At 40.1% G+C, this 24,757-nt stretch overlaps 1 protein-coding gene across 8 annotated transcripts in view; it reads left to right on the forward strand.

The window, feature by feature from the left end:
* cacna1aa (calcium channel, voltage-dependent, P/Q type, alpha 1A subunit, a) overlaps positions 1-24,757 on the forward strand; it is an 86,415-nt gene that overhangs the window by 30,482 nt on the left and 31,176 nt on the right. For 6 of the 8 annotated variants that reach the window (XM_084926269.1, XM_084926262.1, XM_084926268.1 and 3 more), the window contains exons 6-29: positions 186-373; positions 2,305-2,408; positions 2,558-2,673; positions 4,702-4,746; positions 4,856-4,939; positions 5,942-6,148; positions 6,449-6,561; positions 6,798-6,910; positions 6,995-7,126; positions 7,348-7,420; positions 7,759-7,876; positions 10,150-10,217; positions 10,376-10,482; positions 12,862-12,912; positions 13,744-13,912; positions 14,181-14,776; positions 14,866-15,215; positions 15,303-15,426; positions 16,677-16,806; positions 17,243-17,302; positions 17,407-17,519; positions 23,977-24,076; positions 24,260-24,420; positions 24,603-24,743. In XM_084926269.1, coding sequence (XP_084782395.1) covers positions 186-373; positions 2,305-2,408; positions 2,558-2,673; positions 4,702-4,746; positions 4,856-4,939; positions 5,942-6,148; positions 6,449-6,561; positions 6,798-6,910; positions 6,995-7,126; positions 7,348-7,420; positions 7,759-7,876; positions 10,150-10,217; positions 10,376-10,482; positions 12,862-12,912; positions 13,744-13,912; positions 14,181-14,776; positions 14,866-15,215; positions 15,303-15,426; positions 16,677-16,806; positions 17,243-17,302; positions 17,407-17,519; positions 23,977-24,076; positions 24,260-24,420; positions 24,603-24,743 — 3,463 coding nt within the window. The remainder of the gene's footprint in view (positions 1-185; positions 374-2,304; positions 2,409-2,557; positions 2,674-4,701; positions 4,747-4,855; positions 4,940-5,941; positions 6,149-6,448; positions 6,562-6,797; positions 6,911-6,994; positions 7,127-7,347; positions 7,421-7,758; positions 7,877-10,149; positions 10,218-10,375; positions 10,483-12,861; positions 12,913-13,743; positions 13,913-14,180; positions 14,777-14,865; positions 15,216-15,302; positions 15,427-16,676; positions 16,807-17,242; positions 17,303-17,406; positions 17,520-23,976; positions 24,077-24,259; positions 24,421-24,602; positions 24,744-24,757) is intronic. The other 2 variants (XM_084926265.1, XM_084926267.1) reach the window with 2 other exon arrangements.

A 24,757-nucleotide genomic window follows, 5' to 3' on the forward strand; every position in this document is an offset into this window, starting at 1 on the left:
GCTAAAATTAGAACTTAAAATAGTACATTTTTGGTATACTGTGCAGTTTCTGCAGATGTAGCCTCATTCAACATCTGAAGTATTTGACGTTTCCTCAAGAGGGATTTAAAATTACTAAATACATTTGCGCGTACATGGAATTTGATTGCTCATACTTGTTTTATCCCACTTTTACGCATGTTTAGAAGAGATCCGGGTAGAGTTTCCATGTGGGGTAGAGCTTCCATCTCGGCTGTGTCCAGAGGACACCGTTTGTAGAGAGTACTGGCTGGGACCAAACTACGGCATCACCCAGTTTGACAACATCCTGTTTGCTATTCTCACCGTTTTCCAGTGTATCACCATGGAGGGCTGGACTGACCTGCTCTACTATGTATGTCAAGCTGAACAGCATTTGCAACACTAGTACACATTCAGTGACCAACGTTTTGGCCACACCAGTGCACCCAGGAAAGCAGAGGATGTCTATGTAAAGGTGTTAAATCTAGCAAGGCAAAAATAAAAGAGAAAAAAAATGCTACAGCATGCTAAAATTCCACAAACCTGCTCTTATCATGTTTGCCTGTTAATTCATCTTAGAAGAAAAATACAGTATCAGTTTATTTTGCTATCTGGTGATCATGGGAAAAAAATATTTCTGTCATATTTTGTGGCTGTTTAAACCTTCACATTAGCTAAAATATCTATAACAAAACAGCAAACAAAAAGATCTAATGAAGTGCACCTTAGGTTAGCTTTCATGCTTGTCAGACTTATTTTTAAACAAACTCCTGTTAACAACCCTAACCCTTAACAGGAGTATTTTCACTCAAAGCCATTTGAGAGTGCGTTCTCTAATCAAGTACAAAAATTAGACTGTTAAAACCTTCAACAATTTCACCTGTGCAAACTGCTTATCTACCTATTAAATGAGTACCAACAATGCCATCACTCATGTCCAAGACTGAATTGTTCCCTGCTGTCAGGGGCAACGGTTGCCGTGGAGACCAGAGGCAGATGAGGGTCTTTGACTGTTACTGTAGTCATCTGTTTTTCCCATCTCCTTTCCCTCTCCGTCCACCCAGTTCTTTTACCTTTCTCCCTCTGTCCTTCCCTTTCTCCCCTTATTCCTGCTTGTCTTCCTGCGTTCTGTCCCTCTCCCTCTGTGTCTCTCTCCTTCTGTCCCTCCTTCCCGGTGCTGCTCTATATTTAAAAAGGCCTGTTCAGCCCAAGTTATTCTTGCAGCTGCTCGGGAGGGGAGCAATAAAAGTTTAATGGTAGAAAAAGGGTCTGCGGTACATTGGGTACACAGCGGCGATGCCGGCTTACATGCAGGAAGAAGGAAAGATGGAGGAGACGGGAAGGAAAAGGGAGGGAGGCTATGAGAAAGAGAGCTCGAAACAGAAAAGAAAAGCCCGGGTCTCAAGTTGGGATTGATAAAATCACTGTAAAGGTTGTTCAGTGACAGTGAGGAGATGGCTATGGAGAAAGGAATGAAGAAAAGGTTAAACTAGCATTGAGATAGATAAGGGAGTGATGAAAAGGCAGATGGAGGGCGTTCTTAAGGGGTTCCATAGGAGGAGGAGAGACAAAACAATAAGAACTGAATAAAGAATGATAATGAAAGAATGGTCTGTAAGGGAGGATGGTAGGGACCGAGAGTGAGAGAGCAAAGCATTTGTTATACATTATTTACTCTGTCGGAGCAGCTAAATAGAGTGGCAGATACGCATTTACTTACTGAGATGACTTAAAGCAAAATCATGTCATGCCTGCTTTTGTTTATGTTTCCATAAGTCGTAGACAGCAGTTTAAAGCACATTGTTTCCACTCTTTAATGACAACGTCAAAGAATAAGTCACTAGGATAGCAGTAGGTTATTTTTAATTAGGCTATATAAAGCGTATTATATCTTTAACTTGGTGGTGGTGCATATATATGTACATGAACGTACCTCTATGTGACAAAGCAGGGAGGTAGAGAATGAATTTTGATGCCTTCAGCTTTCAGCAAATCAAAATGTATATATAGCTACAGCTGCTCAGTTTTTCAGGTGTACCCACTTTGCTGATTTCAATGAATGAAAAAGGGTCATTTAAAAAAAAAAAATTCAACCTTTGATTCAAATTAATTGAAAAGTTCGTCTTATTAATATTAACCTTTGTTAAACTTCCCAAAGCTCACATTTATAAACCATTATCTAACATTAACTGGTTTCTTTTAATTCACTTTGTATCAAATACTCAAGTAAAGAGCAAAACATTGATTACTGATTAATTATGTTTGTGTGTGTGTGCGCGTGTGTGTCCTCACGTGTGTTTCCAGAGCAACGATGCCTCAGGGAGTGCATGGAACTGGATGTACTTCATCCCCCTCATCATCATCGGCTCTTTCTTTATGCTCAACCTGGTGCTGGGTGTGTTGTCGGGGTGAGTTTATGTGCATGTGTAAATATATAAAAAGAAACAGTCCCAACGTGCTTTACAGAGGTCTCAGGTGATGAATGTTGATATCAAATGATGTCACACATTCGATGTGATGTGCAGGGTATATACTTGTGTCATGTGTGTGTCTGCAGCGAGTTCGCCAAAGAGAGAGAGCGTGTGGAGAACAGGAGTGAGTTTCTGAAGCTCCGAAGACAGCAGCAGATTGAAAGGGAACTTAACGGTTACCTGGAGTGGATCTGTAAAGCTGGTATGTATGACTGAGTGCATGCCTGGCAACATTTGACCATATAAAAACATCTGACATGTATTACACTGTAATACATGTATTAATACATGTATTACACTGTAATACATGTCAGATGTCACAGCAAATTTCTGCTTAGATATTAACATTCAAACCACTGGAAATTCAGAAGACTTAATATATATTCAGCTGTAATTTTGAAGACCAGCTTGTGTGATGCTGGAATGAAAGTAAACCATCACTTTTTAAGTAAACACTTAAAAAATGAGGCCAAAAATCCCTTTTTGTGGATTTTATCATAAAAGCAGCCACAGTAAACATGAGTTATAATCACAGAGATGACATTATCACAATCACTTGCACAACAGTTGTTATTCAGGGAAGAAGGATCCATATTACATTGTATTCTATAGTTATAGCTGAATACACACTGACACCTTAGCACTGACAAGTTTTGGTTTGCTCTTATTCAAAAGTTTCCCATTGCAGCTGCTCTATATGCATGTGCTTTCTTTTTGCCATTTTTTTTTTTTTTTAATGTATTTATTTATGCAAGTTTCAAAAATTTTACACATTCACAAACAGCGGGACAGAGGAACACAGACAATAAAGACAATAACAACAAAACAAAATCAAAAACAAAACACAGGAACAAACAAACAAACAAACAAACAAAAAACAGAGCAACAAACCCCACAACAGGGTACACAGCCAGCACTTATTAAGAACAGCAGAGAAGAAGAAAAAAAGCAACTGGTATACATGTCAAACAACTCACAATCCAGTGAGTCCAATCCACAAGATCAAATCCAAAGATCGCTAGGAGGAGCCGATAACAATTATGCAATAACAGTTATGGGCAACAGCTCAGAATGAAAGCAGTTTAAACAACATGGTCAGGACCCAGGGCGTGAACTGTCCTTCTTAATGTGGTCTATAAAGGGCCCCCATATCTTCCTGAACTTCTCCATGGAATCAGACGTAGAGAACCGAATTTCTTCCAAGTATAAACAGGAGACCATCTCCTCGAGCCACCTCTTGAAGCAGGGAGGGGAGGCGGATTTCCACTCCCCCAGAATCAGACGTTTGGCAATCACCATACCAAACATGAGGGCCTGTTGAACAGCAAAGGGAAGTGCCAAGGAGTCGCTGGAGCAGCCCAGGATCACCATAAGACAGTCAGGATACAGTTGCCTATCGTAAACAATGCTATAGAAACTAAAAATACTAGTCCAAAAGGCTGTAAGTGTAGAACAGGACCAAAAAAGATGGCCAAGAGTACCGTCCACAAGTTTACATTTATCACATTTGGGGGAAACGTTAGGAAAAATCTTGTTCAATTTGGTTTTGGAATAGTGCAGTCTATGGACAACCTTAAATTGAATTAACTGAAGCCGGACGTTAACAGAGCATAGTTTTATCCGGCTTAACACTTCAGCCCATAAATCGTCAGTGATAACCAAACCAATGTCCCTTGTCCAAGCCTCTTTAATATGGCAAGAGGGGGCTGCCGAAGAAAAAAGGTTAACAAGCCGAGAAATTAAGTGTTTTGAGGTGGGAGGTTTGTTCATTATATTGTAAAAGACATGCTGTATGGGGATGGTATCTAAATTCTTTTTGCCATTTTTTTCAATGTCATTTACCTTTAACATAACACATATCCAGTAAAGCAGTGACACAAATTTAATGGAACTTATAACACATATTATATCTTGAATATCTTACAGATTACAGACCCTTGGATAGAGAGTTTTGTCCACCTCTCCGGCCTGGTATCTATCTGTTGAAGGCAGGAAATGTGAGAGAAAATAAGAGAAAAGGAGGGTCAAAGCGACTAAAGGGGCGGATAGAGGGGACAGAGCTTTGATCTTCCTGAAAAGACAAATTTTACATAAAAACACAGAAGCTAAAAAAACAAAAGAGGGACTAATGAGTGAAACAGAGACTATGATTTAAAAAGATGTATGAAGATGTTGTGGAACTTACACATAAATGTATAATATATCCCATTTTTGCTTGTGTGTTTTGTAGAAGAGGTCATCTTGGCGGATGATGAGAATGAAAATGAATATGATGGTATCAATTTCCTTTTTCTTTTCGAATGTAACATATAAATATGCATAAATGAATAGCTGAACTGTTGTGTTGTGGGTAAATGTATAAATATATTTGTACTGTATAACAGGTTCTCGTAGGAGAGCCACAAAGAACCACAAAAGCAAAGCTGAGCTTCTAAATTCAGAGGAAGGGGAGGGAGACCTGGGAGTAGGTAAGATGTGTTGTGTTTCTCTCTGTCTGTCTACCACACTAACACACACACACACACACACACACACACACACACACACACACAACAAAGCCATTTTACATCCCCTCAGAGAACACTGCATTTACTTGTTTTGTTTTTTTTCTGCAAAAGCTCCCAAACCCTACACATTTCTACCACAGCTCTTAACCTAAACCTAACTTCATGATAATCTTGCTTTAAAACACACTTATTTCCCATTATGACTGTAAAAAGGGATTTATATCCCCACATTAAGAGTAGCACACAGGAGAAACAGACCCACAGTCAAAGGCAAATTGCAGGTACACAGAGATGCTATCTTATCTTGCATATCAGCATTACCTGACCCTCCTCTCCATCCCTCTCCTGCCCTTCCCTCTCCTTTCTCCCTCTCTGCTGCTCTGCACTCCTAATGTTACATTTTCACTGTCCTCGAGCCCCTCATCTTTTTTTCCCCTATCTTTAACTTGCCCTTGTTATCTCATTCCCGTTTCTCTGCTCAAACCATTTTTTCAGCACAGTCATTCTAGGCACTTCTCTAAGATTCTGAAAGCAAACTTTTTTTCTTCATTCTTTAGAGCAATAATGGACATGGTGCAACCTAGAAATTCAAAATTGATAAGACAGCTTTGATCATGTGCTACCTTTAAGTGAATTATACATCAATTTGTACTTAAAAAGCAGATTCAGTGCCGAAAGGTTGATTGAATTGTAGTGTTCCAGCAAATAGGATTTCCATCGATATAGTTGACTCTACTTTGGTAACTGTCCACTATAAAAGAATAATGCATTATTTTACTCTCCTAATAAGTTACAGAAATAATGGGATGGGATCTTTTGCCTGTATTAAAAAAAATACAGGCAAAAGCATTTTAGTGCCAGTGATTGTGTCGCCTTTTTGGTCACTCATTGACTTCTTTTCATTTATGTCACAGTGCAGCTGTTGATACACGATGTGCCTCATTTATCCTTTTTGAATGGTAGGTTCACCGTTTGCTCGTGCCAGCTTGAAGAGCTCCAAGCTGGAGGGATCGACTTTCAAGCGTCGGGAGCGGCGGTTTCGCTTCTTTATCCGTCACGTTGTTAAGTCCCAGGGCTTCTACTGGACCGTGCTGTGTTTGGTGGGCCTCAACACGCTGTGTGTGGCTGTTGTGCACTACGACCAGCCTGAACCACTTTCAGATTTTCTATGTGAGTAGGAGGTGAATGCTTGCATACTTAGTGCAAGTATGGGCCGATTATCTCCGCAAATGCACAAATACTTTCATCACAGATTATTGGAAAAGGAGTGGGTGAGCAAATTCTTCATTAATGTGGCTAAATCCATGAAAGAGCTGACCCAGTCGTTTAACACAAGCGCATCCAAGCACACACAGTTTTCCTCTCATGCAGACTAAGTCTTTTTCAAAAATGGTTCTGGGACAAATACACACACAGAGACTCGCTCAGGTTTTCACCCTCGTCTCTTTTTGTGTTCTTCCCTCTGTGCAGATTTTGCCGAATTCATCTTCCTGGGAATATTCTTGACAGAGATGTTTGTAAAACTGTACGGCCTGGGCAGACAGGCCTACCTCAACTCCTCCTTCAACTGCTTCGACTGCATTGTGAGCCCCTCTCAGCTTGGGTCCACACCCAATAAAAAATAACACAATGTACAAACTCATAAGTGGGTCTATAGACGGACTTTACACCTGTGGGATGAAAACAATACATGAAAAAAACCTCTGCTATAGACTTTACACAAACACAAATGTGCCATACTGCATGCTGATGTCTGTAGATTATTTGCTCAGTATAATAAATACCTATGTATAATTGCATATGTTTACATTTATATTAGGTGATATGTGGTAGCATATTTGAAGTCCTTTGGTCCATCATCCAACCGGGCACATCGTTTGGCATCAGTGTGCTACGAGCTCTCAGGTTATTGAGGATCTTCAAAGTCACCAAGTGAGTCACTTGTAATACAGTAATGATTATACATTAAAATAAAGGACATGGTATTATCATCATTTCCATGTGTCTGTTTCCCAGGTACTGGGCGTCTTTGCGTAACCTCGTCGTGTCTCTGCTCAATTCCATGAAGTCCATCATCAGCTTGCTCTTCCTGCTCTTCCTCTTCATAGTCGTCTTTGCGCTGCTGGGCATGCAGCTCTTCGGAGGACAGTCAGTGTCTCTCTCCTTCCCCTTTAACAGCCATGATTTAATTTTCTGCTAACCTATTGGTTTTTGCTAATTGCCAGTTGACCTAAGGCAGTTTTTCAGAGCGCTGGTTTTTCAGACAAACATTTGTTGTGCTTGCCTCTGGCTCTCTCAGTCGTTCTCTCTATGCTCACTGTTTTCTCAGCTCCTATTATATATATATTTTTTCATTCTTTCACTGCTAGGTTTAATTTTGAAAGTGGCACCCCTCCAACCAACTTCGATACATTTCCCGCAGCAATAATGACGGTGTTCCAGGTAAGCAGAGGAGAGCGATGTACTGTAAAAGGAGAAAAGGGGAAGGAGAGGCTAGTGGAGGGAGAAAAAGCCGCAAAATAGAAGACAAAGCTGGATTAAAGCTAAACGCTGAAAGGACTAAAGAGGATTTGCGCACGAGGAAGTGATATAAAATGTAAAATGCTACTCTAGAACCCTTAAAGATTATTAGGTGGGAGCATAATTCTGCTAAAACATGTTCAAATATTTAAGTAGTGTGTAGAAAAGAGTCTGTTCTTTGATTATAGCATTTTGAGCAAATATGTGGATGTGAGAGTGCTCGTCATAGCATCGTCTGAATATTTGTGTATGTTTGCCAGATCCTGACCGGCGAGGACTGGAATATGGTGATGTATGATGGCATCAAATCTCAGGGTGGAGTCAACAAGGGCATGGCCTTCTCCGTCTTCTTCATTGTACTCACGCTTTTTGGCAACTGTATCCCTTGACAGTGACATTGCAGATAAGCCTACATGCATGCGCAGCTCTCAGATATTTAGAGTGGAGACATTTGTAGATGTGTTTTACACATTTTTACTTTACTCTCAGTAAAAAGTCATACAAAGGTTAAATGCAGATTTTTATTTTTTTTTACAGTTTTCTTTAGGACAGCCTAAAAAGTGGAATAGTTAGAATGCTTCTTTCTACCTATTGCTGTTTGCTGTTGTTTTGTAGTTGCGGTTACTCTGAATAGAAGTGCTACTTTTTTTCTTAGCCTGACTTCCTTTAATCTTTTTTTTTGGCATATCGACATTGAAGCAATTAGTCTTGCATCGAGACATTGAGACATTGCACAGAAACCATCCGACAAACAACCTGCATGATGGTCTGCCTGAGAAGCTCAATTCACTGCAGGGGCCAGGCGCTCTCCAATGGTCACTTGCCAGAGCTTCAGTCAGTGTTGTATTTACTGTTTTATTCACTGACAACCTGTTCTTCGGCACGGCTGACAAAAGATCAAAGTGAGAACGTGTAAGAAAAAGAACAATCTCTGAGAAATAGTCATGCTTCTTTTATTCATGCTGGACTGAGGGCAGAGTCAGCTCTTCATCTTCAGCTACAGAGTGATATTATGTACAATCTCAGTTCTACAAAGGTTTTGATGCAGTGGACAAACCCATATATAACATAGAAAACATATTAAATGTTAAAACTGGGACATTTTACTGCTTTATAAAGAAAATACTGGCTCGTTTTGAATTTGAAGGTGGCAACATGTCTCAAAAAAGTTGGGATGGGGCAACAAAAGGCTGGAAAAAGTGACCTAAAAAGAAACACCTTAAGGAGTTTGCACCCAGTTAGGTTCACTGGCAACAGGTCAGTAACATAATTGGGTGTAAAAAGAACATGTCAGAGAGTGAGAGAGTCTCTCAGAAATAAAGATGGGCAGAGGTTCACCAATCTGCAAAAAACTGTCAACAAATTGCAGAACAGTATTAGAATACTTTTCCTGTAATAATGCAAAATTTTGAGTGCTTTGAATATCTGATCATCTGCAGTGCATAATATCATGAAATACAGAATCCAGAGGAATCTCTGTGCACAAGGGACATGTTATGTAGCGCTGTGTGGAAACACAGGGAAGCACATAGCAGACAGGGATGATGTGACAACAAGCGGAGGAATACAGAGAACCTAAATGCACACAGGATCTTGAGAGGAAGGGAAACAGCAGGGAACACCGCTGGAATTAATACAGCCTAACAGGACAGGGAAGCAAAACTGAACACAGAGAACACAGGATGAGAGACTGTCAAAATAAAACAGGAAATACGATAACACTTGACACTGGGAAGCAGACTAACTAAGGAGACAGAAAGGGAACACCGAACGTGGAGACAAGAGTTAAACAAACATGAAGACAAGGCTGACAAAACATGCAACATAGGAGAGGCATGGAAACAGAACCTAAAGACCAGATGTCAAAACTAAGACCAGAAACTACAAATATAACACAAATAAGAAAAACAACTAAAAGAACCAGAACCAGGAATATATACATTAAATCTTCGAATATTAAATAAACCAGAATCCGAAGGGTTCAAATACAAAAGCAGGACAAACAGGACAGGACAAACCTGAAATGGATGCTCGCCTTCAGGTGGCACTGAATTAAAAACAGGCAGAATTCTGTCATTCTGTCAATCATTGCATGGGCTTGGGACACTTCTAGAAGTCCCTTTCTTTGCCACGCAGGTTAAACCTCTGTCAGGCACAGTTCATGATCTAGATTGCTAGCATTTTGTCAGTAATTAAAATTGTATATTTTCTCAGGTTAAACATTTGATGTTTTCTTTGATATACTGTGAATAAAATATGGGTTTTATTAGATTTTCAAACCACTGCATTCTGTTTTTATCTACATTTTGTACAACGTCCCAATTTTTCTGGAATTGGGATTATAATACCAAGGTGATTGTCAACACGGAGATGTCACTGTCATAATCCTAATTGAGATTCTGATAAATCCACTGTCCTGGCATATACTGACACTGACCTGTGTTGTCATCTGTAAGTCGAACCACACACTGTTAAGGGATCTGTAACAAGGATGATACTGTAGCAATAATGATACACTGCAATCCAATACATCAACTTGCCAAGAGGTACATTATAATATAAGTGGCTTAGCCAATTATTTTATGTACATTTTGTATTCTCTTGCACAAACAATCTCCCAGATGCTGGATTGCTTTTAACTCTGTGTTCAGACACTCTGCTGAATGTGTTCTTGGCCATCGCTGTGGACAATCTGGCCAACGCACAGGAACTGACCAAGGTATAGTACAGTCTAATATGAGTGCAGTTTCTTACACTAACACATTAACCACGAGTTATCCTCCTCTAATCAATGAAATTCTTCTGCTTCCGTCATGTGAATTTTTCCTGCCTTTATCATATTTGGGTTTTGATTTATTTTCTAATCCACATTTGCAGGATGAACAGGAAGAAGAGGAAGCTGCCAATCAGAAGATTGCCCTGCAGAAAGCCAAGGAAGTGGCTGAAGTTAGCCCACTATCTGCTGCAAACCTCTCCATTGCAGCGTGAGTCTCTGTCTCTATTACTTTTGTGTCACCATCTGGGAGTCTAGTACGTATGTCGGACTCAGCACATTGGGAAGTGGACGGTATAGCACAGTTGAGTGTTTGAAGTCAGGAAAACCGTCAGTGAACCATAATCTGTTCAAGTTTGGATTCTTAAAACATCACTTCATCACCTTATGAACGTGTGGTGATGTTGGTGATTGCAAATAGTCTTTCATCACAATGAGCTTTATTGACTAATTACCCTTCAAAAGTACACAGCCCCACTTTTTCCTTAGAATTGCAATATATTCATTGATCAAATAGCATCTTCCAAACTGACTTTTTTCTGTTTCAATATAAAATTTAAAGTTCATGAATGTAAAAATTCTCTGTATATTTTGTCATCATAGTGGAATAAACAATGTCTTCATCTATCTGGCAAGGAAAGGAAATTGGGGATAGCCTAAACACACATATACTTGCTTCTCGTCCTTCTCTCTGTCATCTCTTTCTTCTCCTTTACTTCTTTGATCCCTTTTCTCTGTACACACAAGGCTCTGTACTTTCACGTCTGGTAAAGTTCACACACTTTGCTCTTAGACGCAAATACGTGCATGAAAATACGTTCAGCACAACACAGGGGTACCATGTTTGCTTTTAAATACCATACATAATAGCACAGTCGTGTCCTTAGCATTTTGGTGTGTGAGACTGTGCTCACTCATTGTCACTCGCAGGTACAATGAACAAACATGCCCTAGAGTTTTAGCTCAATACACTCACACGCACATATGCTTATTAACATTTCCATCATTTCATGAATCGCTTAGGTTCTTGTTACTGTTTGTGCCGTGTAGTGTGCTTCACTATGAAGTGACCATCTGTGTCTGTGTAATCAGTTTAATTTACTTGGAATTATGATATAAATATGTCTTATTTTCACTACAGTTTATGTGTATCTGTCTGTATGTGTGTGTGTGTGGATGTATGTGAGTGTGTGAGAAAAGAAGTTTTCAGGTAATGTATAATATCCAGCATTTCTTCTCTAGGTTACCATGGTTGTTTGTCCAAATTTATCCAGAAAAACAACCTTCACAAACCATGCTGCCTAATTGCTTGAATCTTTTGAAAGCAGACTGTAGGACAGAGGTTTACCATAGAGTCTCGGTTAAGCTTTAAGCATTGTAGGGCTGCAGATTGCCTTACGTTCTACTGTGCCAGTGTAAATCCAAATCCCTAATTTCTGTGGTGCAAATAAAAGAAAGAGAGAGATAGAGACAGAAAGACATTTAAATTCAAGAGGAGATCGTCCCTGTTTTCCCAAGGAGGGATTTTAAACTTGGGGACATCAGTGGTGCATGAAGAATCTCTTAAGAAGATATGGCAGACTCAGAGAAAACTACGTAAAACCAGTTGTAAGGCAACACAAGTCCAGTTTGTACTCTCAAAAGGAAATTGCCCTCTCTTAAACAGCCATGCATTCTAAACAGAGTGCAAAGACATTTTAGGAAGTATTATTCTAATGATAGTGAATAATTTTTTCAAAAGTTTCAGCACTGTGTTTTCAATAAGCTTAAAGAAGACTTTGGAAATAATAAAAATCATATTAAATTAGGTTGTCCTTATAGATTTGGTCCTTTAAATTATTAGCGTGCTATTTTGTGTTATGGAAGAGGATCATGCACAAATTCTGAATTCAGAAATAAATTCATGACCAAAATGTATCTACTTTTTTAAGTGCCCCTTACCCTCTTTAAGACAAAGCAGAGCATTTCATATTTAAAATGTTTATTTTTAAATCTTACTGTAAGCTTTTCAGGGTTTATCAGTTTTCACTACAGGTCAAAAATATGCAGATATTACATGTTTTATTAAAATTTTAAAACACGTTGTCATAATGCCAGTGTATGTTGTCATGTAGGATATACTCACAGGACCATATTTTGGTAAGTATTTTTTTAATGTAGCAGCTTCAGTGGAAAAAGAGAGTGAAGGGTAAACATGTGCAGTACATTATAAAGAAGTAAAACTGATCAGCGCACAACAGCAGCACTTGGGAAGGGAAAATGACTGATAGAAGAAAATGGATTTTGTTGAGTGTGTGTGTGTCTTTTGTGTCTGTGTGTACGAAGGGTTGCATTCCAAAATGCTTAAATTTTTGACAAAAAATATTCTAAGATTTGCTTCCATTTTTGGATTTCAGGATTATAGTTTACTTTTTTAGTAGTCTAGACATGTAACACTTTTGTCGTGGCTAGCGATAATTTTTTTTAGAGTTGGCACTTTGTGTTTTTTTTTTCCTTTCTTTTAAAAAAATAAATGGATAGCCCATTTTGGAATGAAATCCTCCTTCTGTTCTTTTGTGTCATCTCACTCACCAGCTGTTTCCCTCCTCAGCAACAAAGTACACAGTGAGTGTCACAACGCTTCTGACCCCTTTCTGGACTGGTATTTATTTATTTGTTTATTCATTTATGACTTCCTTCTGTTTATTGACTTTACAACCATTCCTTGCTTTTTTCATGTTTTAGATCTCTATCCTTTTCTTGGCCCTTTGTTCGTAACGTCTGTTTTTTTCCAAATTATTGTACATATCTGGCTTTTTTTTTTTTTTTTTAGCTTTTTCTTTATGTTGGCTTATTTTTTAAAGTACTGTTTCTGTTGCCTACGGCTGTTGCTTTATTGTCATTGACTGTTGGCCCTGAGAGAAAAGTGAGTTAAAGTTGGTAGAAATTTTGGAGGGTAAGAAAGGAGGTGGTCACTGACAGTTTGGGGGTGTTTTTTATCTCATCTTTTTGCAAAAACAAGAAATCAGTTATTCTAACTAATATAAACCATTCAATTCAGCTCGATGGCTATTTTTGCTCTGCACGAAATCTGTCCATTAAATTGTATGTACTTTAGCATGGGATGATTAGTTGTGTATAATTTGAACAAATTCTGACCTTGCCTCAGTGTTATCCTCCACACTGTTTCCCACGTGGTTTACCAAAATTGGGCCGTCCTGCCTTGTGCTTTGGCAAGCTGTGCAGATACCCAAAGCCCTGTTCTGTTAAGAGCTGCGTTGTTTTATAGGTCCAGTCAAATGACCCTTTAAGTGTCTGTGGCCCCCAGTGTGTCTTTATGTCCTTGCTATTTGATGTACTTATATTTTTAGTGTTGGTTTCCACTTCATCATTCTCATGTCTTTGTGCGTTCATTTGCATAGCATCAAGTCTTAAAGCAGGTCTTAACGAGGCCAATCCCTTTCTCCCTTTTCCACCATGCTTCATTTTGCAGCAAAGAGCAGCAGAAGAACCACATTAAGGGAGTCAGCAAGTCAGTGTGGGAGCAGCGCACCAAGGAGCTGAGGAAGCAGACTCTGGCATCCAGCCGCGAGGCCCTCTATAACGAATTGGACGCAGATGACCGCTGGAAGGCAAGGACAGGGAGGGAGGAGCACAACAATGTAAAGGAAAAGGCAAAAAGGGCCCCTAGACTTGTGCTATCAGTGTACACAAGTTATGGCCACGAGTGTTGATGATGACTTTTATTGGTTTTGTTCTTGTTAATCATTTATCGGTGGCTTATTTACCAACTATGGTCTAAATATTGGTTGGAAATTTCCAATATATAACTGAAATGTAGGTCTTCTGAAGTTTTGCCTCCTCTCATGAATTACATATTTTGTAATTATTCCTTCTGTGCTGTTTCGCTATCCATTCGTTTCCTTGCAGGTCAACTATTCACGTCACATCCGTCCAGACATGAAGACCCATCTTGATCGACCCTTAGTGGTGGACCCCCATGAAAATCGTAATAACAACACAAACAAGACAACTGGCAACAACTCAGACTTCTGTGTCAGCCAGCACCATCCTGAGCACCATGGCCAAGTGGGAGGGGATGGTGGAGGAGGTTCAGGTCCACCCAGACCTCCCATGGAGCGGGGAGAATCCACGGAGAGTAGACGGAGCCGCAAAAGTGAGCATCACCACAGCTCTCATGTCCGTCTGGATGCTACAGTGATTCCTGGGCCGGGTTCAGAGGAGAGGCTACCCAGGCGCCATCACCACACGCGGACTGGGAGTCGAGGAGGAGGGCAGTCCGAACACAGGAAGCCAAGGTCACATCGAAAGAATGCTGAAGATGGTGAGGAAGGTGGGGGAGGAGCTGGAAAATCTGGAAGACATAAGAGCAAAGGAGTGGATGGGAGTAGGGAAGGAGGAGAGCATGAGCGAGCAGGCAATGGCGGTGAGAAGAGGTCAAGAAGAAGCCGGCGTGGAAGCCAAACAGAGGGCGAGGGGAAGCGGATGTGCTCACACAGAAGGAAGTATGTCATTCGTTTTTAATTTTTCAGTCATCCTTTTTACAATCTCCTCTAATCTGATGGCTGTAATTCTTTCTTTGACCTCTTCCTAGGGACTGCAGTGTCCCAAACCTATCTACCACACGGCCCATCCAAAAGAGTCTCTCAAGGCAGAATAGCCAGTACAGTGAGGACATGGACAACCTCATGAACACCAAACTGGTGTCTGGTTCTACACCACCTAGCGAGGGTCGCCCCTATCCAGTGGCCAGTCACACTGTCACCCCTGGATTTGGATCTGCCCTTCATCTTGCTAACAGTGGTACTCGTGGAAGTTTGGTCACATTAGATAGTTATGGGAATGTCGGACATCACCGTGCAAACAGTGTGATCAGGCTGCCCCACCCTGATTATACTGCTGTGGACATGCCCATTTTTCCATCCACCAATGCCATACTGCAAGGTAAGGGTGAATGGATGTGTTTTTCTTTTCTTTTGTATTTCTTCTGCTACTTTATAGCTCTTTACAATGTTTTCCTCCTACCTTCAGTTAATAAAAATGCCAACACTGAACCTCTGCCACCTCCTACAAATGATGATGAGGAAGGAGGGGAAGGAGGGCCTAGGCCCATGCCTCCATATAGCTCCATGTTCATCTTCTCGACCACCAATCCGTAAGTGATACGTACTAACAATTACCAACGCACAGGCTAGCACACGTAGTATATGCACACAATGCAAACTGAAACACACTGTCTCATAATTACCATAATTACAAACCTTTGGCTAAATCCCTATCCTAATGAGGACACATCTTTCCTTAAGTATGAACACAAAGTCAGCAACACAAAGCAAAGATGAAAACCAGCCCAAAGAGACTTGAAAGCATGAGAAACATGAACAGGTCAAAACAGAGGCTGCAAGCCTGACTGCTCATCACTGCTTTTGTTACTTGTTGAAGTTCAGGCTCTGGCTGCTGGGCTGGGGTCAACATGCACTCAGCTTTATCATCATTCTTGGCTAGCTTTGCGTTAGCATGCTGTCTGTGCAGATGTTTGCAAAGGGATGAAGCAGTATAATACTATAATGGATGCAGTTTCCATTTTACCTTCACGCTCTTGTCCTTTTGTGCAGTGAAAAAAAGTAATGTCCATATCTCCGCTCCTCTAATGCTGTATAGCTGTTTTCTGTTGCCTACACTTTGCACAGTCAAAAGTCAGCTTTATTGTAGTTGACTTTTGATCCAAAAGTATGAGATAAAGTTGATTGTTGGTATAATATTTTGAGGGTAGCGAAGGATGTAGTTAGTGTCTAGACAGCTACTCTTGCCTCTTTAGTTAATTTGATGCAGTTTGGTGTGGATTTAGCAGTCTATTAAATTGTCTGTACCTTACAATGGTTTGCCCAATGGATGGAAAATGGAGGCATGAACCACATATCAGTTATCTGATCCTGATAGCTACACCAGAAACCAAGAAAAGACTGCCACTGCCCGGCCACTGACAAACTGATGGATTCCCAGTTTGATATTTGGGTAAACCCTGCTTTACTTTAGCTTTTCTACTGTGGTCCCACAATTGCCCACAGTGCTGATGGAAAGATTGACTTGCCTGTCACTATCTCAAAAACTATTTCAAATGAAGCTCAATCATTATGTCATGTATTCTAGACTGTGGGTTGGCATAGCATGAAAAGAGGTCATTTGCTAAAATTTGTTGAAGACACAAAGCCTAATTTTAGCAAATGAGCAGGTCTAGTTTGTGTAAACATTAAAACAGAGCTGTTTAAACATTAGTTGAGTATTTGAGAGGGATTTAAATTTTGTTTAGCCTCCACAATGGCCTTCATTATACTTATAAATTAAACATAATGGTATGCATTGCATTAATGCAAGAGAAAAACAAATATCTTTGTCTGCTCCTAGGTTTCGACGAGCATGCCATTACATTTGCACCCTGCGTTATTTTGAGATGTGCATCCTGCTGGTCATTGCAATGAGCAGTATTGCCCTGGCAGCTGAAGACCCTGTTTGGCCCAATTCCCCTCGAAACGATGTAAGAAATTCATCATACATATATTATTGGTTCTTTTGGCAACTAAAATATTATGCATATAATTTATCTATTATTTTTTGTATTTACTCTTAAGGTTATTTTTGCCATCTCCCTAGCCTTACGTGCGTGGAGGTTTGAGCAGTAAATGAAATAACTATATAGAGTATGAGATAGAACGTATAAATCCAGCACTTAAAATTATTATTGACAGTTTTATAGTTGGTAGACAATTAAGTGGCACACACAATATTCAGGATTTTCTGTGTTCAGACTCAGCAAAATGAGCAAAACTCACAGACCACACATGCACAGGAAACAGTTGAAGTTTAAAGTACTGCCTTCTTTAGTAATATGATATCAGATGATGCAAAATAAGTGCAACACTGCACTTATCTAAAATACAAAATCATCATATGCTCACTTTTTCTTTGTGCAGGTTCTGCGCTATTTTGACTACGTCTTTACAGGAGTTTTTACTTTTGAGATGTTAGTAAAGGTGAGACAAATGAAGAATCAGCATTTTTCCTCAGTGTTGAGACAAACATTCTCCTCTTTTTGATAAAGGCTGTAATGGGTCCTTGTTTTTGGTCTCTTTTCTAGATGGTGGATCTGGGGTTGGTCTTGCACCAGGGCTCTTATTTCCGGGACTTGTGGAACATCCTTGACTTTATAGTGGTTAGTGGTGCTCTGGTGGCCTACGCCTACGCCTTAGCGTAAGTCTCCCTCCTGCTTCCCCCTCTGCTCTCCTTTCTCCTCACCCGTTCCTCTCCACTCTCACTGGTACCTTGGAGTACAGCGTCCCCGGTTCTTCTTCACTCAACCATGGCTGATTTTTGGCCTCTACTTTCTCTATCCTACACACTTTTCTTTCATTCACTCGCATACATTTTCTATCTTGGCACTTTTTCATTCTCTTGTCTCCTGTTATCCTCCACCATAAACCCAAGTCTTACCTTTATTTAGAGTGCAAAAGACCTGTCCTCTTTTTTTGGCCATGTCCTTACTTCATTTCTCTCACGTTCACATTTTGCTCCTGCAGTCCTTTAATTTTTAAGCTCCTCCTATTTCAAGCTCCTTCCAGCTTCTGCGTAAACACTCCCACATTATAAAATAGATCCCAGCATCCTCTCCCTATCTACCTCCCCATGTGAGAGGTGAGGACCACCCTTTGCACCTGTAACCCTTTAGTGCCCAGGGCGTTCTAAAGTAAAAGGGCCCATGCAAACCCCGGCCAGGTCACCAAAAATCTCAACACCGTTCTCTACTACAAAGCAGGTACTTTAATCTTTACTTGATTTGCATGGCTGTAAAGATAAAAATACGACTACATGTTGATTACTGAGTTAGGCTGTAGATAATAAGCGCTATGCTGGTACAAAGCATGAATTTTGCTTTTGCATGGTATGTGAGAATATAAAGCAATTTATAGATTTAGAAGTCTGCATTAATGTGATGTCATGCTTTGGATATAATATATACACACATATATGTAGATATTAGGGGTGCAACGATACACAAAATTCACGGTTCGGTTTGGTTCGATACTTTGGTGTCACGGTTCGATATTTTTTCGATACAAAAAAATGTTCATGCCTTTTTAATTTGTCCTTTATTAAAATTATAAATATATATTTTAACTCAAAAGTACAGTTTTTAAATTTAATGTTGCTGAAACAACAAAATAATAATAATAAAAAAATCTCTCTGATCGAGAAATCACTCATCTTTGGAAAAGAGAGTTTATAACAGAGAAATGTCTCTTTCCAAAATAAAAGCTATACTATACGCTTCTTCTGGGCTATATTCTCAGCAGCATATTAAACATATCAGGTCCCCATAAGGAGAATCATGTGCTAACGGCTGTCTAAATGACTCGGGTAAAGTTTGTAGCATGTGTGCTTGTTGTTTTTGTCTGCTTCCACTTGTCTTTGCACTAGGATGATGTCGGCGTAAATGTGCAGTCATATTCGTTGTGTTCCCACTAGTGCTGTCAGCGTTAATCTCGTTAAAATTACATTAACGCCATAACGCGTCAAATCTCCGTTAACGAGTTACCACGGAGCACCCCGTGCGTGGGGCTGGACGGCGCCAACACGTTAACAAGCTAACTGTGCTAACGCACTAGTTCCCACAAATTGAGCATTGCGTGGCACATGCGACATACTGTTTTACTTTTGTCCATGACGCCCTTACCATCAGGGTCATGCTTCACATGAAAACCAAGATAGTACCAAACGGCAGCTCTGAATGAGGGTGGTGGAGGTTCAATTTCGGGTAGCGTTAAGGCAGTTACCATGTTGCAACGAGCTTAGCTTCTGTCTTGCTAGCTTGCGCTGCGCTCAGTGGATCTGCACTCGACAGTGCAGCCTAGGCGGAGTAGTCGAACGCAGATCCAACACAGACAGCATATGATACATATGCGTACCGAACCGAAAGCACTGTATCGAACGGTTCAATATCGATACTAGTATTGTTGCACCCCTAGTAGATATGTTTCCGTATAATATATTTGTGCTCTCAAATTAATGATAATGATATACCATAGATTTTTACACAGGTCTGCAATATGTGAAGACACTGGATATTGTTTTTACTGTGGAAGTGACTGAAAGCAAACCTACATAGCTTAACTGCTATGAGCTTTTGGACACTTGGATTATAAGGCACCTAGCATTCTTCTGTGTTGGGTCATTGAAGTTGGTGGACTTGGAGCCTCTTGGATGGAGGATGCTCTGTTCATTTTAACTTAAACACCAGTAATATACACTTATGGACAAAAGTTTTGGGCTTCACACTCTTTTAACTACAGCTTTTGCCACAGATCAGGCACCTAGCCATACAGTCTGCCTTTACAAACATTTGTTGTTTTAAAGAGTTCAGTGAATTTAAGCACGGTGATAATATAAGACACCATACCTACAACAAGTCAGTTCATGAACTTTCTTCCCTTTTAAATATTCCACAGTCAACCGTAACTGGTATTACTGCAAAATGGACCACAACCACAATATGGCAGACCTTACAAAAGTTACAAAGCAGGGTTAGGCAGGTACACAGTGCAAAAAAGTCACCAACGCACTGCTGCAGAGTTCCAAACCTCCTCTGACTTTAACAACAACACAAAAACTATGAATTAGGAGCTTCATAGTATGGGTTTCCAGGCTGAGCAGCTCCTGTAAGTGTAAATAGGTGATACAGTACAGAATTTGTATTAATCCAAATATATTTGACAGTTTTATTTAAACTGAACTGAAATGAGAAACTTTCAGAGACTCTGTGAGTGTGGTCTGTATCTAACCATTTGAGGTCTTCGATTAATATACTGCAAATTAATATGGGAATAGCTAAGTGATACAAATAAATTAATACATTTTGAACTCTTGACTTTATAAAACTGACACTTGAGTAATGACTTGAACTAAAGATGACACCTTGGATTTTCATAGTCCCAGAATGATATCTTGTGACGTTGTCCCCTCAGAGCTCCTCAAACAGTTGGGTTTTTTTGCGGTCCTATTGACCCATCTTTTATGCCACCTTTACTGAACTGCTCCTCCTCTGCACTTTGTGTCCATTCTTCCACCTCTTTTTATCATACATCACGATGACACTCAAAATGTACTTACTTTTCTCATCATTCTGGCCTCGGAAAAGTCTGTGAAACAGTGCACTTTCACGGGTATTTCTCCAGATATACCGGAGAAAATATTCTGCACGCTTAAATGAAGAAATAGGCTTTTTTTGTCATTCGGTATTTTGTTTACTGAAGTCAATGAGAGTCTCTGGAACTATGGAAAAAATGTTAGAAATTTTGGCACGGTCACTGGGAATAGTCGTGAATCATTTCACCAAGATTCAGGTCTGTGCCTTCAGCAGTCTATCCCCACCAGTGGGTAAGCGTTAAACACAACAAGTTACCAATAATCTCAACTAATGAAAACCTTCCAGCTTTCAAATGCTGCTATGCTAAAATAGTTTTGGTTTAATCTAACATAAACTAGGTTGTCCAGCTTATCTGCTCACTTTATAACTATGCCGTAGTACATTGTTAAAGTCCAGCTGAATTAAGAACTCATGAACACGGCAGGTGCTCCACGGTTCTGGTAGAGGTGATCCATTGTCAAGACTTTCACTCTATGTGAATCATCTTTATATGTGTGTGTTTTAACCAACGCTCTTTCCCCTCATTTTAGTTGAATTTGTGTCTCTCTGTTTGTATATAGAGATCTTTGTCTCCACCTTTTCTGTGTGTCCCAACCTCTTTCTGTTTCACTGCTGAATTTTTTTTCTCTGTGTATCTTCTCTGCAAGACCAAATTCATCCAGTGGAAATGTTGAGTATGAATTATAATGTAGCCTTAATCTGAAGAAAACGAACAAACAAGCCCAATTTGACTGTAGTAGAGGTTTATCGTGCTAATGGCTGATGGGAGATCTGAACCAGTAAGAAAAGATTCCTACCCATCCAGATAGTACCTTAATTCAATTGGTGAAATCAAACAGCACTCCTGAAGCGATCAGAAGTCTTGTTGGAGATGTTTATCACTCCCTTAATCAAATTATTCTGGTCTGAGGGCTGCTGTGTCTTGGACCACTTATGCAGCTGTCCTTCATATTTCTGCAGTCAGACTGAGGTTCAGATCCAGACAGGCTCAGTCAGAGATGATGACTAATCAAGTTTGGTTTGCCTTGAAGCGCACGTTGACATTCTAAGATGGTTTTTTTTCACCAGGTAGTGTTTACTCTGTTATGTGCCTGAAATGAGTTTATATGTGGGCTTGCTGGTCCTTAATAATAGTAATTTGAATATTTAATTGTTAATCATGATGTTTTACACATTCGATGATTTTCAGAGTAGCACTAGTTACCATTTGAAATCTTGCACACTCATCAAGCAGTTTTTTGCGCGGGGTGGGGGGGTGGGGGGGAGCCAAATTGTGAATGTAAGAGATTATCTGAATGTGTATTTTGTTATTTGGTAAGAAGAGTCTGTGAGTAGGTTGGTTGATCTAACAAGAGAAGGTACTGTCTTTTCTTTTTTTTCCCCTTTCTCTCTCATATGGATGTTTCCCTCAAAATCCTTCCTTTTCTGTGTCCCATTCTGTTTCTTTATCCCACCTTGTCTCCTCTGTCTTGTTGTTCTCACCTCTTACTCATATCTCTCTTCGGACTACGAGCAGCAGCGGCAGCGGGTAAAGTTCTCTCACTTTTTCCTCCTCATTTTCTTCTTCTGCACTCTTGGTATCTGTTTCTCTGATCACACATCTCTTTCCTTCTCATTCATCCATTGTCACAGTTGAAATGTGTATCTGTCTATATTATTTTTCAGTTTTTTTTTTAACCCATTGTTCACCATGGAACAACTCGGACTCAAACACAACTAAACCTCATCTTAACTTCTGTCAGGTCCTCAGCTGATTCACACAGATGCAAAGGAGATATTTGTGCTTTAATTGCAGGTTTTTCCACACATTTTTATTTCAATAAATATGGATATGAACATGATCAAGAAAGAAACTTTTAACCAAAGATGGATAAAAACACAGACACAGTGATTTGCATACACACACACACACTCATGCAGATACACACATTAGTGGTGGTTGTGTGCAAATACACACACAGCCACCACCAGTCTGCCATCTGGTCTAACAGCTGTAAGACACAGGCAGCTGTATACACAGCTGCTGCCCCCCTAAGGATCACTTTCAGTGACCTCTTCACCCTGATCTGTACACTGGATATGTGAGGATTTGTTAAAATCAGGGCATTTGAATTACAGTCAAATTTTCTATGAAACTAATCGCAGCCAGTTTACATAAAGTCAGCATCAGTTAACTCCTGCATTGTTTCTTTAGGCTCCTGCAGCCTTGTACACAGTGCCAGCCCAAATCCAGTATTTGACATGTCTAGATTACAGAAACCTATTCAGAAAGTTTGGACAACAACACCTTTCACCTTGGAAGCTATAGCAAGTAGCTAGGGATGTTAAGCTACTTGCTATAGCTAGAGAGATACCTATGGCGTTACCACAGCAACCCATAAAGATAGGTTGGTAATGTCTGGAAGCACAAATCCGACTGTAACACTTGAAGATAAGGAAAGTCTGATCACAACATCTGATTTAAGGAACAAATCTGCCATGTCTTCAGTCTGAACATAGCCTTTGAGGTCTATTATAATTTAAGACTCTATGGCATATGTACCTGGACAGTTACACTGCCAAAGTGAAAAAAACAAAGAGAGGTTTGGCTCAGCATTTCATTGGGAAATGCTTTATAAAATCTTTGTCTTGGCCAAAAACCATGCAAGACAAGATTCCATGCTGTCTGAACAATGCTGTGAAACAAGCTAATCCTGGAGCTTATAGAAATTAACTAGATGAGTCATCAAGAGAGAGTTTGGCTGTTCATTTAAAAAGTTTTTCCCATTTTTATGCACAACGACACTACCAAATTGTGGCATATGCTTGAAATTGAAAGCGCTTTGAAAATGTGTTAAAACTTTTAACGCATTTACGGTGACGAGCAGAAGAACCCCTTGCTTTGCTCCTCTTACTCAACTGCCCTACGACAGAATACAATTTTGTTCTCGCTGAGACTACAACTAAACTCTCTCTCTAAATGTCTCTCTATAGAATAAATTTCTCCACCACTCAAACTGCTGCTTAAAAGAAGAAATACTGCAGCATGGAAAGCAAGGTTTCAATGCAGCATGAACAGATTTCACCATTAACTGCGCATGGGCAAACTGAGGCTTTAGTGTTTTTGAAAGGCATTGAAATACATTGCAAAACACTACACAAGGGAGATAGCATTCAGACAGGAATGATATCAGTTGTTCCCATAGCATGTACTCTAGTTATAAATCCCCACCTAATTCTAGCATGTAGCTACGATGTTATCCTCACACTTAGGAATAAGGCTAAAGCGTAATATGATAGCAATGCTGCATGCGTTGCTATGCACTTAACCCAGACGCAGTTACTCATTGATTTTGAGTTAACTCGGACACACATGCCATCAAGAAATGGCTGCCCATCGCCATTTTGGAATCGAGAGGACTAAGGCTTTCATGTGCTGCGTATACTAAGTCTGCTGAGACTTGTAACTTTAACTCTCCTGTGTGTACATGTATGTCTTCTTTGTTTTTGGTGTGTAAACACGTGTAGGGGGAACAGCAAGGGAAAAGACATCAGCACCATCAAGTCCCTGAGGGTACTGAGAGTGCTACGACCTCTAAAGACTATTAAACGACTTCCCAAACTCAAGGTACGCTTGCGCAGCAAAGAGACTCCATTACTTAATTTTCACTTTTACACAGATTATTGATGAAATCTACCTTAATGTAAGTACAACAACCAAGAAAATTATACAAATTACACCCTGATCTACCATCATCTATTATTCTTTAACCCCCCCTAATATTATGTTGTTCTCTTGCTTTGTCCTCAGGCTGTGTTTGACTGTGTGGTGAACTCTCTGAAGAATGTGCTCAACATCCTGATCGTCTATTTACTCTTCATGTTCATCTTTGCTGTGGTTGCTGTGCAGCTCTTCAAGGGGCGTTTTTTTTACTGCACTGATGAATCCAAAGAATTTGAGCGCGACTGCAGGTCAGGAAAAAAAAACCAACTCCTTTCACCTTGCGCTGTGAAAATGTCCTGGTGACCTGCATAACTTTTGGTTTAATCCTTAAAGATTAAAGTGTCTCCTCTCCATCCTCTGTGTCATACCTAATGCAAACGTTTATAAGTTTTTTTCCTTTCAGTCCTTGTGCTGATTCTGTGTTTTTCAGAGGCGAGTATCTGGTGTACGAACGTGATAACGAAGTGAGGGCGCAGAAGCGGGAGTGGAAGAAGTACGATTTCCACTACGACAATGTGGCTTGGGCCCTTCTCACCCTCTTCACTGTCTCTACTGGAGAGGGGTGGCCGCAGTGAGTAGCCTATA

This window comes from Perissodus microlepis, chromosome 4 (assembly GCF_051167445.1).
Source record: "Perissodus microlepis isolate ML-2025 ecotype Zambia chromosome 4, ASM5116744v1, whole genome shotgun sequence".
Lineage (NCBI taxonomy): Eukaryota > Metazoa > Chordata > Actinopteri > Cichliformes > Cichlidae > Perissodus > Perissodus microlepis.